Below are 16,223 nucleotides of genomic sequence, written 5' to 3' on the forward strand. Positions count from 1 at the left end.
CTTGAAAAATGTCAGAATTCTGCTTTTGGATGGGCTCGGTATCCTTTCGAACGTGAAACAATCTTGGATCTCGAGAAGACTATTGCTGCCTTTCAGTCAAACCTCGATACCGCTCTACAATTTCTTCATCTGTGAGTGACCGAAATATTTCTCTTAGCAAGGTTAAGTGTTTCTCACGTATAATTAGATGTCTTTCACAGCGTGTTGAGCAGCATGTGATGCAGAACCTTTCTGCCTCGCAACTTGCATCGACCAATACCGGCGATGTGTTGCGATTGGTCAACAAAGTCGAAAAAGACCAGGAAATACACAGCCATATGCTACAGGAACAAACGAAACTACTTCAGACCATTCTTACTCTACAACAACATCAGTCTGAGGCTGTACGTCTCCTCTTGTCTGTCGAGAAGAGAATAAGCTAGCTCATGAAGATTAGGCGAAATCGAATGCCGTTGCCGAATGCCCCCGAATGTTTTGCCCAACGACTCTGCAAAATCTCTGTGACCAACAAACAACAATCAATGAGTCGGTCTCTTCGAACAAAGCGAGTTGTCCTCTAAGCCAAGGAAAACGTACTTGGCAGGATGCGAGCGAGATATCTCCAACCTACGAAACGATTTCGCTATTTAGGAAAAGTTTTACATTCTGCAATCGCTTCATTAAGAAAGCTATTCATGTGAATTTCAGCTTGATTCGAGGGGCAGGAGGACTCGCGATTAGCCCTATACTCACCATACAAACGGTTGTTTCAGCAGACTCTCCAGTTTACCGGCTTATAGCCGAGAAAAAAAGAGAGATAGAGGAAGGGAGAGTCGACGGTGTCGTTTACTTCGATGACTACCCGAACCAACTGGAGAACCTGTTTCGAGGAGGTTCGAGACCCTCTGAGATTCTGCCTGATGGAACATCTATTCTACATGTGAGTGTAGTAAGGTGATCCCCTAAAAGGAATACGACTAATACAGAGTTCCTTGGACCCAGGCCCTTGTCGAAAATGCTCAGTACGGATCTGCAACTCTCTTTGGCGCCTTTTTAAAGCACCTTCTGGATAAATACACGTTTCCTGTCAATGTCCAAGGGCAACAGGGCACAGTGTTAGATATGATCATCGGTTCATCTATTATTGCTTTTGATCTCCACCCCACAGAAGACCATCTGATTGAATGGTCAAACATATTTTTCCATCTATCTTCCAAGGGGGCCATGACTTCCCCACGGTCACAGAAATCCATCCAACGCCGTACGTTTTGTCTTGGATCATCGGGAGTTGGAGAGCACAGTGACTTCAACAAGCTCATCCCAGTCCTTTTGAAACGGGGCAGTATTGAAGGTATGTTACCCAATATAATTCAACTTATTTCTTTATTATATTTAACAGCTTGGTGCAGAATTCTATCTTTCTGATCTCCAAACGGCAATTCTTTCGGAATGTGAGACCAGCCTAAAGAGACATTTACAGGATGCTTCAGCTTCTTTTCCAGACAGCAATGTCTTACAACTTGCAACTTCCTGGCCTCGAGGTCTTCAGATGATATTGGAGGCTTCAAAGACATGTCCGGAAAGGTTTCCGGCGGAGGTTATTCTCAGGAATGCTATAAAAGCTTCCTGTAGTGAGTCGGTTGAGCTGGCATTGAGATGGAAGAGCCCTATCCGCTATAGCGACCTATCACTTGCCACACAGCCACAGATTTACGATGGAGAGGTTTTTGATGTAATAGTCTCACGTCTTGTCTCCAGGCGAAAACGGCTTCAGCAGTTGGCGGAGAATAGTCTACCAGCAAATATTCTCAAGAGGTTCCATTTTTCGCCCAACAAACTCCTCGATTATCATGCAAATGAAGTCTGTCAGCTTCTCCGAAGTTACAAAATCCCAGTGACGAAGGACCTCCATGATGATTCGCATGCACGCTCTGTTTTTGACTGCATTAACAATAACGTGCCGGCAGCGGAGACACTATACAATGCTGGCTTCACTATTCTGTCACACAGAGATCGGCTGGGTCGACCAACACTGTTCAACTTGAAAATTGAATTTGACCTCGGGCCGTCCTATTTTGACATGTGCCAATGGGTTATATCGATACTTTCCCAAGCTGATGACCCCCAATTGACCAGGGACCTGTTGCCTGTACATCAAATTTCAACGACGATAGGAAAATGGTTCCTCCCCTGTGCATGCTTTTTGAATCGAGGCCCCAAACAGTATCCTTGCAGTCGATTCCAGTCCCATTTCCTGCAAAGTTTTTTCTGAATGTGGGCTAGAAGGAAATGGTTATCTCATCAAGATGCTTCTTTCAGACGGCATAACCCGAGATACCTGCTCCTGTGCATGTTCAGGTAACGGGTGCTTGCCGTCTACCTCTCTATTCAACGCGTACTTTCGATATCTGCGAGAGCTCCCTTCTCCAGAACTCACTTTGTCATCGCTTTTCCAGTTCATTGATGTGCTTCTAAGCCGAGATGGTGGGCACGCCTATTATTATGATAAGGTGGCTCCTGTTATCATACGGCTTGGTATATTTAATGAGCTTGAACTGAGCCACACTTGCTGCGCATTCTCAACTTCCAAACCTCCACAGCCTCTGAATATTACGGATGCTTTGCAGATTCAGGCGGAGGAAAACGAGGGCATTGGCCGTCTTGAATCTCTTTCTGCAGAACTCACCGTCAGATACTTTGAGCTTGGGGTGCCATGATCGGAATTCCTGAATGGATATTACAGGACAAGGATAGAGGAATTGCGGTCCGAAAGTGCAGAATTCGACGAAGAAGTGGCTCAAAAAATGAGAGAAGTCGGCGTTATAATGAAGAAAATATGAACAAGTCTGGATTTCTTATGCTTCGAGACCTATCTCAGGTTCAACAATATCACAGCTCTAATTTACTGTTGATCCCCCTCAAACTGCCACCAAGAATGAAGCCACCAACAGCAGAATACTGGCACTTCGTTCATGAGACTTACGGCCAGCTTTTGGTACCACAATGCAAAAGCGCAAGCACGCAAGCGCGTATACACAATCTGCATGCATTCCTGAATTTGAAGTATACAATGTAAAAGCAAGCGCTGCAACTAGGATCATAGAAAAATCCCACATTTCTCCACCTTGTCCTCAGGATCCGGCTTCACCACGTTGGACAAAACAAACTTCAACCAATGGAACAAGTCACTACTCCTTCTAATATCTCCAGACAATTTTACTGCGGTGTAGTCGGAAGTCACTGACAAGGGACCAGCGGATTTGGACCCAATTACCACCGCACGAACAAATATCTATACAAGTTAAGATGCCGTCAACGACAAGTGATTTGTTGGACCTACCGCGAGCTTTGAATGGCGCGCAAAATGTAGAACTGTTGGGATATCGCCATCGTCTCCCACAAGAGATCCCCAAGAGCTCACGTTGCCACTCACAGCGTCCGCAATTAGATTAATGCATTTATACATGTCTTCCACACCAGGGCTTTTCACAGCCACGCTCTTGCCCTCGCAGAGACTCTCGATGCGGATCCCTTTCGATACAAAGCATCTATGCACCAGGGTATGAAAATTCTGTGTTTGCGTTAGACGACGGTAAGGCCAGAGACAATACCAGGTACATACCAGAGCTTCACCCACAGAGTTGAATTGAAAGCGTCGTTGTCCGCCCTCGATCGTGGCATCCTCAGTCGGTGCTTCCGATTTAACCACCGACTCCTTCACGAACTCCACCCAGATGGCCAGTTCTGGCCTGATATTCTCATCCCGTATGATTAGCTCAACACTCTTGGGCGTGGAACGGAGCTGGATTGAGCCAAGAAGCAGCTCGGGTTTCGCAACGACGCCCACGGCACGCACAAAGTCCTATGGGTGTTAGAAGAGCTCAAATAGAGTACTCCGTGTATTGACCATACAATAACATATGAATGATAACTGAAATAGAAGATTTTGGTCGGCGGAGTGTAGACTTGGAACTCTGTCCTCAGTCCTTCCCACACACGCTGATCATCCTTCAAGGCACCCGCGATAGTATCACAAATGCGGGCCATGCTGTAATCCAGTCTCGACAGGCCTCGAGGGCCAGGCTTATGCGTTGTCCACAGTACCGATACTGTTGTTCCTTCCTGTGGAGGACGTTCAGCATGCGTCGCTGGAATGGTCAATGTCGCACATACCAGTCTAAGAAGAGCATCATGCCGGTTCTTGATAGTACTCGAACTTAGAAGGCTATGAAAGTCCTAATTCGTCGTGTTAGGTATTAAAGCGAACAGTCCAGGGAGGAGCTTACCACGGCGTCATCGACGGTCGCAAAGGTAAAGACCTTTCGGATGCCGTTAGGGGGGTCAGTCCGTATCCATCCAAGTCCTAACAACTTTCGTAGATCTTCGCCAAGTTTCTCCCTATCATTGCTCCCTTCCACTCTGGGAGAGAAGATCCACTCCTGTTGTGAGGCCATGGTACGTTGAGGTGAGAGTCTCTGGCTTCTCCTGAACGAGGTGGTTTCCGGAGGATTGATGCACTGGCGGGGCATAAAATGACATGTCGCGCGGGGTCGGTCTTGTGGACACCCAGGGATGCTGTATACCTTGTGGAAATCATGATGTTTGAATGGCTGGTAAGCAATAATTTGGGGGCGATCTCAAGGATTGCTTTCTCATAAGCTCTAGAACCAAGGTCTCCATCTTCTCGTTCGACGCACGCCCAGGCCACAGAAAGTAGACCATACCCAGGTACTAGCATTGACAGATAATGTCGGTGCAGAACGCCTTCTATACTTGAGGGCCGACACTAAAGCGACAGCTGGAAGTTACCCGAAGTGATTGATGCCTCTAGATTCCAATACGAACATATTCCTATAGATACATCACCCATGAAGACTCCAATCCCGAATCACAAACCAATATACACTGCATATAACTTAGCCGCCGGCAATGACCGCCAGGCCTTCATATATCTTTCGTTTCACGGCAAGGAAACTTCCAACTCCACGTCCAGGAGCAGCGTGGGACGCCTGAGCAGAAGCCTCGATCTCAATCTTGCCCGTGCCAGACTTGCGGACGGCGACGGTCCCGTCGATGAGGAGCGTTCCCTCACCGCGGAATTCCGCCCTGTGTCCGGCCCCCTGCATCAGCTTACGGAGATCAGCCAGACGCAGATCACCAACATGCAGCGGGCGAGTCATGGACCTCGTGCCGGCTGCCATGTTGGCTGGAAGAATATCCAGGAGAGGATACACATCGGTCTTGTCGGTAGTTGGCTTCGCTTGAACAGCCGTTGTCGCCGAAGAGTCCGGTTCGGTAGTTGTCGAAGCTTCGCCTTCTAATTTCTGCTTCTTGCTGGGTGCATCGGCCGTTTCGTCAGGAGGCGCGACATCAGGTCCTCGGACCTGTGCGGTCAGGGTGACCACGCCCAGACTGCGGACATGCTGCCATTTCAGACGGCGGACGAGATTGTTGCTCAGCTTGACCATCCACGCGTTCGTATCCACGCTAGCATCGACAACCTCGCCGTTGGCGGGCGTGAAGATAATCGCCGAGTCGGTCGAGGAAGCCACATCAACACCAGCCTTGGCCGCCAATAGTTTTCTGCACTCTGTGGCCAGTGCGGTTGTTTCGCCCTTCATGCCTCCGACAAGGATCAGCTTCCGAGGCTGAATGAGTGGAATGAGCATTTCCAAGCTGCGCTTATCGTGCAGACCTCGGAAATCCACAAAGGCAAGACGCGCATTAATCGTGAGAGTTTCCTTTTCATAGGTAGCTTTCGCAGGCCCCTCAAACGACTGGTCGGCTTCATCCTCTGACACCACCGCGTCTTCACCACCCTCTCCGTCCTCTGCAAGACTCAAGTCATCGGCAACGCTGGTATCCCTCCTCTGGCCATCAGACAATTGCTGGCGTTTCGATCCAGAGCCAGAGAGCCGACGTCCACCTGGCCCCGTCTCATCCCATCGGCGTTTCTGTCCCAGTTTCGTCTGAGATTCAGTCCGCCGTTGCTGCATGTCAACTTCCTCACGCTCCTCTGCTCGAAGGTATTCTTCGGGCCGGATGAACTCCCCATACTCGTCGCCTTTCTTTCGTGGAGCCACATACGGGAACATCCGCTCACGGCCCTTCTTACCACGCACGTCCCAGTCATACACATGCTTTCGCCGCAGGAGAATGTTAACACCGAGATCTTCATCGCTCAGACCGAGCTTGCTGCGGTTTGCGTGTGCAATAGACGTGGTGAAATTCAAGACTCTGCCCTGCTGCTCCGTCTCCGAATCTTCAGACGTAGAGCTGGACCGGTCGTCTAGTGCATCTGCGGTGTTGTCGATATTCTCCTGGCCTCTGGCTTGGGATGCGTCTTGCAGCTGTCTTTTCGTAGCAAGATATTGTTGATATAGCATTTGCTCGCCGGGATCAAGAGGCGCGCGTCGTACATCTGTCCAAGACAGCTCTCTGCCGCCGCTGTGCACCTGCTCGATCATTTCTCCATCCGCAGCTTTCTCCAAGGCTACGCCGTCTTTCCTCTCTTCATACCAATCCCAGATCATGCCACCGAGAGTGCGTCGTTGAGCGCCCTCCTGATCTTCCTGTAGCCGTTCCTTGTGAAGAGACTCGGTCAATAAGAGTAGATTATTTGAGCCTTCGGCAATAAGGCGCAGCGATTCCTTAGCGAAACCCCAATCCAACGAAGAATCGGACGCCAGAATGACTTTGGGCGTCTGGTCCGCCAGGATCTTTTCCAGCTTCTTCCTCCGCTCGACAAGCTTCAGGTTCTTGAATGTAAAAGGACCAACTCCCTTCTCATCCTTTTGTCCTCCAGGTCGCTGGATCGACTGGCCAGTCGTCGCATCAACACCTTCGGCCGCCTCAAACTCGCGAACGATATTCTCGTCCATCCATTCCAGCATGCTTCGCGCCAATCGCATCGTAGTGTGGACCTTTCTACCCGCGAGATACAGCCCAGCTTCTTTGAGTGTCTTATCCTCCGAGCCGCTGGCGGCAGCATCACGCCACGCATGTTCCAACGCGTAAGCCAGCTCCAGCACGCGCGCACTCGTGTCGGTTGGGATGAGAACCGTTCCACCCTTAGCCAAGGTACTCCGGATCATATCCAACAACAAGTCGTCGCGCTTCTTCCGTCCTCCAGGCAGGGCGAACTTGTCGCCCCCTCTCGTGCTGCAGACCAACGCAGTGGGCTTGCGCAGCTGTTCTATGACCTCCGTGCCGCTGGCTCCCGGCCCTCCGAACCACGCAGCTCCTGCCACGACACTCTCCCGCGCTTGGTTCCAGTCGACCGCATAAACAATAGACTCCATGCCATGTTGTATGTGCCATATCGTGCCTCCGACCGTGTGACCCGCATTGTAGGCAGTGAGCGTCAGACCGTTCAGTGGCGGCGAGAACGGCGACGGCGAAGGCTGGTGCGGCTGCGAGTATTTCAGAGGGTGGATGAGGGAGAAATATCTGGCGATTTCTTCGTTGGTCGGGGGCTGGAGAAGGATGCGACTGGGGTGGGGGGCATCCGCGCTGCCTTCGCCTTCTGTGGCTGTCGCTCCGGCAGATGCCGCAGACGTGCCCGCGCCTGGTTCCGATATCGAGGCCTTGGGGAGGAAGGTTGCTGCTAACGGGGCAGATGCGTATAGGTCCTGCAGAAGAGTGCGACCGAGCGCGATGACGGGGCTTGTGGCGTAGACCGGGATCTGGGTAAATAGAGGGAATGTTTTGCAACAATGAACGAAGGCGCCGATATGCGCAGGGGTCGCATGAGTGAGGAGGATGAGGGAGAGAGTCGGTACGTGTCTGTTGAGTATGGTTAGATGAACGGACGATTCATTATAGGATGTGACCGAGCAGGGGTCGAAAGTGTGTACTTTTCCAGTTCTTGCAGGACTAGAGGATCGAAGGTGTCATCCCAACCCACGTCAACGAGGATCTTGATCCCGCCATCGAACTCCAAAATTGATTGCGACGCTTTGGATGACGATGACTGAGCACCAAGAAGCGGCGTAAACGTGAACATTGTGGCGAGTTGAAGCGTAGCTTGTCAGCTCCAGTGCTGCCGACTAGGGATTTGGTGATCGGACAGTTGAAATTGTCGGTAGACTCTGGTACGATTGGGGCCGACAATGAGGGGCATAGAACCCACAATTACTGCTTCATTGTTAACTTATCAATGCCCCTAGCACTGTAACGTGGGCGGAGTTGTGGGCGGGCGCGTGGTTGATGATGCGATGGTTGGTGGTGATCGGGAGACAATGAAGCATCCCAAGAGTCGTGTTTGTCTTGTTTGCACCAATCAATGACTACGAAGTATACACAGGGAGCCAACATCCCTCCCAATACTCTTTGTTCAAGATATGTTGGTGTTGAAATAGTCTGTTATGTCTGTCCCTATCAAATCATACATTTTATGTTCCTATCTGAGAGGACTGCACCCAGGTGGAAGCAGACATATCACCTTTCTCTATCTGAAACCAGCATATTTACCATGTCGCAATTCTTTCAGCACTGGGTGGATTGACTCCATGTCCAAAATTGGATGAACATAGCGCTATACAACCAATAAAAAAAAGTACAGACAGCGTCTAACAGTAAGTACATACAGGAAAGTGTTAAACAAAACTGCTGCGAGACCTGATCTACAACACAATTGCACAACTGACAAGATAAAATGTCTGGTAAAGTGAACCATCACATACTCGACAGTTTTGTGAGGATCTGATGACAACATCAATCAGTCGGCGCTTTGCGCTTTTGTCCCTGCTGGCCCCTGCGTGGCATGAAATGGAACATCCGCGCTGCAGAAGGCTGGCGAGGTAGCACGCGAGATGCTGCTGTGCTGATATCTTTATCGACGACGCTCCCAGCCCAGACTGGTATGCGCCGAAGCACTACTGAAGGAAATATGTTGTCATGGCCTCCTTCTTGTTGCATACGGGTGATCACGTCCCACGGTGCCCAAAGAACGCCGTTGTTGTTCTCGGGGCCGGTTTGATGGGGACTGACTATCTCATGCTCATCTAACATTCCGCGTATGAATTATATCAGTTGCTGTCAATATGATCAAAAGTGCAAAGCTAAACAGGCCCTTACCTTGAAGATCATCTTCCAGGGACATGGAAGGACTCGGGGATCCAGTAGGGACAGTGCGAGGATCATCACCTATTCGAGACAAAAGCATTAGCCCAGTGAGTTCATCGGGGTCCCCTTTATACCCGCGGAATGCCGCTATGCAAGGGCCATCGCCGAGAATGCTGCTTCCAAGTTTCCTATCAACGCCCAACCAGCATCAGCTGTACAAAACATACATGAACCGTTATTCTCTAGAAGGCGCACGGATTACTATTACATCACCTGATAACCTTGAAAGCATACAGGAAAAGACACAGGAACATGCCCAGGACCAAAAAGGTTACGAGGAACCAAAGCCACTTATACTCACCAACATGGAGGATTGGCCCGTCATCGGTGCCTTCGTCACAACGAAAATGAGTCCCGGTTTGGCTTCGTTGATCCTCAAGGTCGCTGCTGCCCGAGTAGCGAGTATCGAGGGATTTTGCACGATCAAACGTATTGGTACTTAGACCATCACTAATAGTCGTGCTGTAATCCTCGGAAGCGGGTGATGGTGATCCAGTGTCTGGGGCGTATTGGCCTTTCGTTCACCTCGTCAGCATGTATTTGCAGGAATAAGGGAGCCGCTGCATACCTGGACGTGTGGCTAACACAGGGCGTTCATAACCCCGGAAATATTCGACAGTACTGTGTGTACCTGCTGGCGGAGCATACTTCTGACCAGGAGGCGGCGGAGGAAGAAGCGGAAGGGGGTCTTCGACGTCGGCCACCTTTAAAGCAAAGGGGCCCGTTCTAATCTCGGATCTCACGGTGTCTCTGAATACGGGGTCGGCGTATGCATCCTGAAGATACTTGTATCCGATCCTGTACACCTCGCTCTGCCTCATCTCCGAAGAGCCAATAGCCTCACCAGAATCGAATACCCATTGCAGAGGCTGATCAGGATCTCCTGGCTTACGTTTGGTAACAGGCATGATCACCCAGCGTGGGGGCTTGGAAAGATATGAGAAGCCAATATGGTCCGGATAACGTGTCTTGGTGGAGCCCATATGCCCTGCACCTAGGATAGGGGGCCGTTTCACAACTCGCCCAGGTGCATCGACAAAACTCTGTGATCTCAGTTGGCTGGTACTCATCGCCGGTTTGGGTTTTGCCGGAAGTTGTGTCGGACTCCGCAGATACGAGTCGCTGGACGCAGTGCTAGGGTGACTGTACCGACGGGATCTGGACAATTGGTGCAGCCCGGGTGTATAGGAATTGGGACGGCGCGTCTTTGGCCGATTCAAGTTATTCCATCTGGTTGTTCCGATAGTGTCTGACTCGTTTTGCGATAAATCTTGCGTGTCGGGTGCCGTTTCTAAATGCTCGACTTCGGGGCCATCCACCGAAACTTTCTTTGCAGATGACAGGTCGGGCTTCTGGTTTCGTGGTCGGCGTGATCTCGTCATTGCAGAAGGTTGCAGCTCTTTTAGGAATGAGATATCTGAGATACTGTAAGCCATTATAATCACAGGCGCATGCAGATTGATACATACCTCAGATGTAGACAGAATGTTGCTCTAGTGAATGAATGCGCCCTCCCTTGAGACGGAATGGATACTACGAGGTATCAATGTGAATGATCGAGGACTTCCAGTTTGCAAGGGGAATGCTTCACCTTTAGAATGACCTTCTTTGTTAGCCTTCAACCGAATGATGTCTTTGTTAGAAAGATAAAAGAACCACAAATAAGGTGAGACTATTTCTGGATATGTCGAGAGCACTGTTTCTGCTTATGTTTCTTTGTTGGACTCTTCGTGCTGTTGTGACTGAACTCGTGACACGGACGCCTGGGACGCAGTACTGAGCCACAGAAGTTTCCAGATAATAGTCTGGATAACCCATTAGCTAGTCAAAACTAGGATGATAGGGTTTGAGTCGGACCGGCATACTTGAGACAACGCGAAAAGAGGGCAGAGCTGGCTTCGAGATGCCAAGATGGGGAAATCGGTGTCTATGTACTTATAGCCAGCCGGCTTTACGGCAATACGCACAATATGCACGCAAAGAATTCAACAGACTGTGCGACATGGATGAATCTGTCTCAAGGCCGTCGAGATCTAGCTCTCCCGGGCCAAATACCCACGAATGACTGCAGGACTACCGGTCCAGGAGGGGGCGACTGCCAAAGAGTCTATGGAAGATGCTTTTTCCTGAACGATCACGCTCAGGGACAAAGAGAGAAGCAGGAAATGTGCGGAGTAAACACCCCATATAGTGATGCAATACGGCCACTGCTGCCTAGCAGCTTGTCGTCGGAATCAATTGCCATTCAATGAAGATCCGTAGTTGGGCGTATGCCGATCCGACAGAAGGGGTCTAATTGCATTCCACGCGGATTCCTGCCATTCAGCGTAGAACAGGAGAGCGCTTGTGAAGGCGGTAAAAAGGGCTATCTCCCTTTTGCTCTACAGGGCTGGAATGTGAAGAGCTTGGAGAAGTCGCGTCCTATGGGGGTTTCTGCGTATGATGACCAGGACACAAGACAAGAAGCCCTTCTATTGCATCATTCAATGACAGACTTGTGACAACAATGACCTCAGGCTTATGAGAGGACAGTAGGAATACATGGAGTTGTAGAGAAGATCGCAAATTCCAACCCTGCATGTGTCATATGCCTCTTGCTTACAGCCTTTCTACCATTAATGTATTTCCACTACGGGCCAAAACTGTTATCGGATAGACACGGAAGTATACGTCGTACCACCATGTTGAGCAATGTGGATCCGTTCAACATCAGCATTAAGAGATCCAAAGGTGCCTCTTACAACCTAGAAGTTGAGCTGACACTGGTAACATGATCAGAGATAATAGGATTGTGGGATCCATCAGTGAAATATTAGAGACTACCAGAAGAGATGGATGATGGGAGTACTACAATGCAACTGCACAATCGTAGGGCTTTTCTTCTTGACTGATTCAAGTGTCTGTCAACTAGAATCACAACTTTATCTGGTAACCGAACAAATCGGTGAGAGTGAAGTGATAAACAGCCTAGTAATATGCTTTCAAGGCAGCTTGTCCAGCCCAGTTGCCCCCTTCATTGCTCGGTCCTAGGCAGCAAATATCAGCAGTCAATCCATATCGAAGAGGAATGAGAAATGGAAGAGCACAATACTACACACCAATTTACCTGTTGGCACGTATTTGGACATTAACTTCACCATGGAGGCCACAGCACCACGCCACACGGGTCCTGCAGCTCCGCCCAAGGTATCCTTAACAATCCCGCGAGCAAAGTCTGCCGGCGCGCTCTTACTCGATACATCATTCCCGACGCCGCGTTTTTGAATTTCCGGGAGCACCTCTTGGTACAGTGAGTCTGCGGGCAGGTTTATGTCGAATACGACATGACATTTGTGGCGACGGCGCCGGTGACATTCGAACATAATGTACCTTTCACGGTGAGGTACAACCTATCCAAGTACGACAGAGTGAATGATCTTGGAGTAGAACATCCTACACTGCGGTGGTTTATTCGGAAGTAGGGTAGTCAAGCAGATACATATCGAATGGAGGTGTTCGAACAGAGAATCCATAGTATTCAACACTAGCAAGTAGCCATCAGAATCTTGGACTGATGGTAATACTCTCTTGAAGCTTCGATGATCGCAAATTAATTACTCAGAACTGTAGTTAAAGAACGTGACCCCCGCATGACGATGAGCAAGGTCTAATTGAAATATCTGGGTTCGTCAAAGACATGATAACGGTGTCCACGGACTCCCTGGCCGCGGAAGAGGCTGGGGAATCTGCGTCCTTCCGGCACCATTTCCTCCGGAATGAACATGTCGTTCTCAGACTCGGGTTCGCCGATAGCAAACTTGCCCACCTATGGAACGATATTAGTAAAACGGGGGGCATAAAGTCTTCTCTGGTCAGACATACCTGGATTTCGGTGTCGGTGATGGAATCGCGGCTGACACGGGCGTATCCAACCTTCCTCAATTTCTTGTATAGGATGTACTCGCACCACCTGTCCCAATCCGTAGGGTCGATATCTTTCATGCCGCTCAGTTCGCTGACATACGTGTTGTAGTTACCCTCCAGGGGTTTCGTGACAAGATAACTCAACAGAACTAGCGGACGAGTAGAGCTACCCATCAACTTGGCCAGGTATTCAGACTGGAGGCGACGGTCCTCTGGATCCTCCTCCTGACCAGAGTGGAAGACAACCACATCGACCAACTCCCCATACATATCGAGGGTAGCATGAATGGCTGGCGCCAGTTCACCGACGGGGGAGGGAAGAAGATGATGCGTGGAGTTAACGATCGGGAATTTGGAAAGTAGAGCAGAACCCCACGTGTGCTTGTTGGGACCGGGGCCGAAGTCCGCATACATTCCCAAGTCCTCAGCCAAGGACTGAGTGATATCACGGTTACCCATGATGATACGCTGGTTATCGGATTCAAGGAGACCGATAACATCGAGCTCAAGCTCCTCGATAACGTTCTTCATGCGACGTTCCGATGCCCACATGTCATTGTCGAGACCGAAATGAACAGTCCAAATGCCCATCGTGGCAAGCTTCTCGTCCTTGTGATACGGAACGTAGTCGTTGGTAGGGAAGCGCAGATATGCCACGGAGATAGAAAGGAGCTGCAATGCCACGAGCACGTAGGTATAGTACGAGCGTTGTCTTCTGCCACTGGGGCTGATGGTCTTACTCTTGGGGGTGGAGGAGTTTGTCACACCAGCTGAGAAAACTCCGGCTCCAATGGAGAGCATGGTCACAGTCATCAGCCAGTCCGTGTGCTCACGCACAAGGGGGCCACCAGGCACGAAGGCGTATGCAACAACCCAAACATGGAAAAGGACCAGGAACATGTACAAAAACATGCCAATTCCGAACGTGGTGGCTGGTGAGTGGCGCACAGCCGAGGAAAGCAGGACGGGAGCGACAGCCAAAAGATAGAATGCGAGGATAAGGCCGCCGTAGAATCCAGTCCAGTGGCTGTAGCAGGTAACCATGGCCGCCCCAAGCGAGCCGATGCCAAAGGCAGTCCAGCTTCCTGCAGCCGCAGGATAGAACAGACCGTAGACCAGGCCAGCGCCCATCACGAAGATGGTATACGCTCCGTGAGGAACTGCGATTGGGCCCCGGACAGGGTAACCATCCCAGACCCAAGAAATCATAGTGCTAGAATCCGACAGCATGGAGTGCATGGCAAAAACGAGACCTCCCACACCGAGAGCAGCCAGGATAGGGGAACCCTTCCGGCCGGTAGTGGGGAAATAATCTCCTCCACTGGTTGGGGCACGTCTGTAAGACCGAAGTGCGGCGAGGACCGCCAGAAGCAATCCAAGCTTGTTCCAGCCGCCATTTTCAGCATGCATGATGGGCCAAACAGGGTTGTTAGTCCTGCAGGCGAACTTTGCAATGCTCGACATGATCAAGCCGAGACCCCAGGCGAAGATCCGAGATTCGAGACGGGAGCCATTAGCTCTCTCCGCATACAAAGTCGCGGTCCATGACAAGCAGCCGCAGACGACAGAGAAAACAATCAGGAAAAGGCGGTTGGCGGGATCCTGCACCTTGTAGGCAAGTAGTCCAGAGATGGACAGAAGATGCAAGATACGGGGGTTACGTGTGGCGAGAGTTTTCAGACCCGGAATGGCGAGGAGAGCTGGCGCGGTATACGCCAGAATGGCAACCTCATAACCGGAAATGCCCATGTACCAAAGAGGGAAATCTGTGTACGTCAGAGAGCTGCATGTATGGGGGAGTCCTCAGACGACTTACACCACACGAGAACAGGGAGAGCCGTCCACAGGGACCAAAGGACAAACTACAAGTGGTTAGTCGTAGCTCTGATATGCAGTAAGGGGCTGTGTCTTAAAATACCCCATTGTAGGCATCAGCGGCAGCGTCAATGATTTCTGACCAGAAGAAACCTTCGCCAAAGGTGTTTCCAACGGGCTTGCCCTTCCTGTCTACGGGTTAACGGAGGGTGATCGGATGCTCATGGAGAACAGATTATACACACTCTTTTTCGAGAACGGAATCCGCGGTGGTCTTCAGCTGCCTGGAGATTTTGAATCTTAGAACAAATCCTTCAAGTACCAACAACCATCGTTTGGCAACTGTACATTTTCCTCTCCCGGTTTACTTTGGAAGCCACTGTACATACCCTCTGCTAACACCTTTGACATCCCGCACCACGATTTCAAACGCTTCAAAGTCAAGGGCGGTGACCGCGTCGAATCCAACATCAAAGAGGATAAGGGACCATTCGAAGAAGGCGTATCTCGTGTAGGCTAAGCGTGGATAACGGTTAGAATTATCGTGAGTGAAGTCAATAGGCTGTGCATCTCACCTCCAGGAACTTTGTGGACTTTGTGCTGGATGAAGTAGTAGATCAAGGGCACAAGTGTGCCAAAGAACAAGCTTGCCAAGACCTTCCGGTACTTGACAGCACGGCGGTTGTTCGGGCTAAGGGCGAGACATCCGAGGGTCCAGGGCAGAGTCGCAACAAGGTAAGAGATCATAAAGATGTCGTGCCAGTCATGATCATCCGTCGACGTAACATATGTCCAGCCACCGCAAGTAAACGTGCGGAACAGTCCGACCCCAGCGACCACCTTTGGCAGAGTTGAGTTCGGACGTGCAGTCAAGACGTACCACAGAAACACGAGAGCGAAGCGGGGACCGGAGGTAATAGCGATGAAGACTTGGAAGAAGGATCGCTCGGGGTATCGATCACCGATTGTCGCTGAGACGGAGGGGAACCATTCGTCGGGGTAACCGTAATGTTCGTTCTGCACGATTTTGTGGAAATGCAGGTACATCCCAACCACCAGGGCACTAAAGAACGCGGTGTAGGCCACCGCCGTATGTGCCCAGGAGACCCATTTCCCATTAAACTGCCAATCCGTTCAGCATAAAGCCTGGGGGTCACCTGGTAGGGATCAATGAGCAGGACTAACCGCTACAACGGCGTCCCCGTCCTTGTACTTGGGAGCCATGACAGCGCAGGAGACCTCGGGAGCGTCTCCAGTGACACCGGTATTAAAACGAGTGGGGGAAAGGAAAAGGAAGGGGATTAGAAAACGATCTAAAAAGAGCGTAGAGAATAAGAAAATATAAAGAAGTAGACGAAAGACCAAATTAGGAAAATATCAGGAAATCAATGTCAGAGCCC

The 16,223-nt window shown here is 50.4% G+C and overlaps 5 protein-coding genes across 5 annotated transcripts; 1 reads left to right on the forward strand and 4 right to left on the reverse strand.

The window, feature by feature from the left end:
* Positions 1–469: 469 nt before the first annotated feature.
* Positions 470–1,404, forward strand: ATEG_04491 (uncharacterized protein; the record flags this gene model as incomplete). Its single annotated transcript, XM_001213669.1, has 3 exons — positions 470–919; positions 982–1,330; positions 1,379–1,404. The coding sequence occupies 3 exons, from the start codon at positions 470–472 to the stop codon at positions 1,402–1,404; spliced, it is 825 nt and encodes a 274-aa protein (XP_001213669.1).
* A 1,672-nt stretch (positions 1,405–3,076) lies between these two features.
* Positions 3,077–4,026, reverse strand: ATEG_04492 (uncharacterized protein; the record flags this gene model as incomplete). The annotated part of the gene is made up of 4 exons (XM_001213670.1): positions 3,077–3,271; positions 3,320–3,550; positions 3,602–3,841; positions 3,892–4,026. The coding sequence occupies 4 exons, from the start codon at positions 4,024–4,026 to the stop codon at positions 3,077–3,079; spliced, it is 801 nt and encodes a 266-aa protein (XP_001213670.1).
* An 869-nt stretch (positions 4,027–4,895) lies between these two features.
* Positions 4,896–7,984, reverse strand: ATEG_04493 (cleavage polyadenylation factor subunit CFT2; the record flags this gene model as incomplete). The annotated part of the gene is made up of 2 exons (XM_001213671.1): positions 4,896–7,764; positions 7,836–7,984. The coding sequence occupies 2 exons, from the start codon at positions 7,982–7,984 to the stop codon at positions 4,896–4,898; spliced, it is 3,018 nt and encodes a 1,005-aa protein (XP_001213671.1).
* A 1,208-nt stretch (positions 7,985–9,192) lies between these two features.
* On the reverse strand, positions 9,193–10,541 carry ATEG_04494 (uncharacterized protein; the record flags this gene model as incomplete). The annotated part of the gene is made up of 3 exons (XM_001213672.1): positions 9,193–9,233; positions 9,407–9,619; positions 9,674–10,541. The coding sequence occupies 3 exons, from the start codon at positions 10,539–10,541 to the stop codon at positions 9,193–9,195; spliced, it is 1,122 nt and encodes a 373-aa protein (XP_001213672.1).
* A 2,210-nt stretch (positions 10,542–12,751) lies between these two features.
* On the reverse strand, positions 12,752–16,047 carry ATEG_04495 (putative integral plasma membrane protein; the record flags this gene model as incomplete). Its single annotated transcript, XM_001213673.1, has 8 exons — positions 12,752–12,910; positions 12,967–14,774; positions 14,825–14,870; positions 14,927–15,011; positions 15,069–15,107; positions 15,213–15,339; positions 15,399–15,945; positions 16,009–16,047. 8 exons carry the CDS (start codon positions 16,045–16,047, stop codon positions 12,752–12,754), a joined length of 2,850 nt encoding a protein of 949 aa, XP_001213673.1.
* Between the last annotated feature and the right edge of the window lie 176 nt (positions 16,048–16,223).

Source organism: Aspergillus terreus, genomic scaffold, assembly GCF_000149615.1.
Source record: "Aspergillus terreus NIH2624 scaffold_6 genomic scaffold, whole genome shotgun sequence".
Lineage (NCBI taxonomy): Eukaryota > Fungi > Ascomycota > Eurotiomycetes > Eurotiales > Aspergillaceae > Aspergillus > Aspergillus terreus.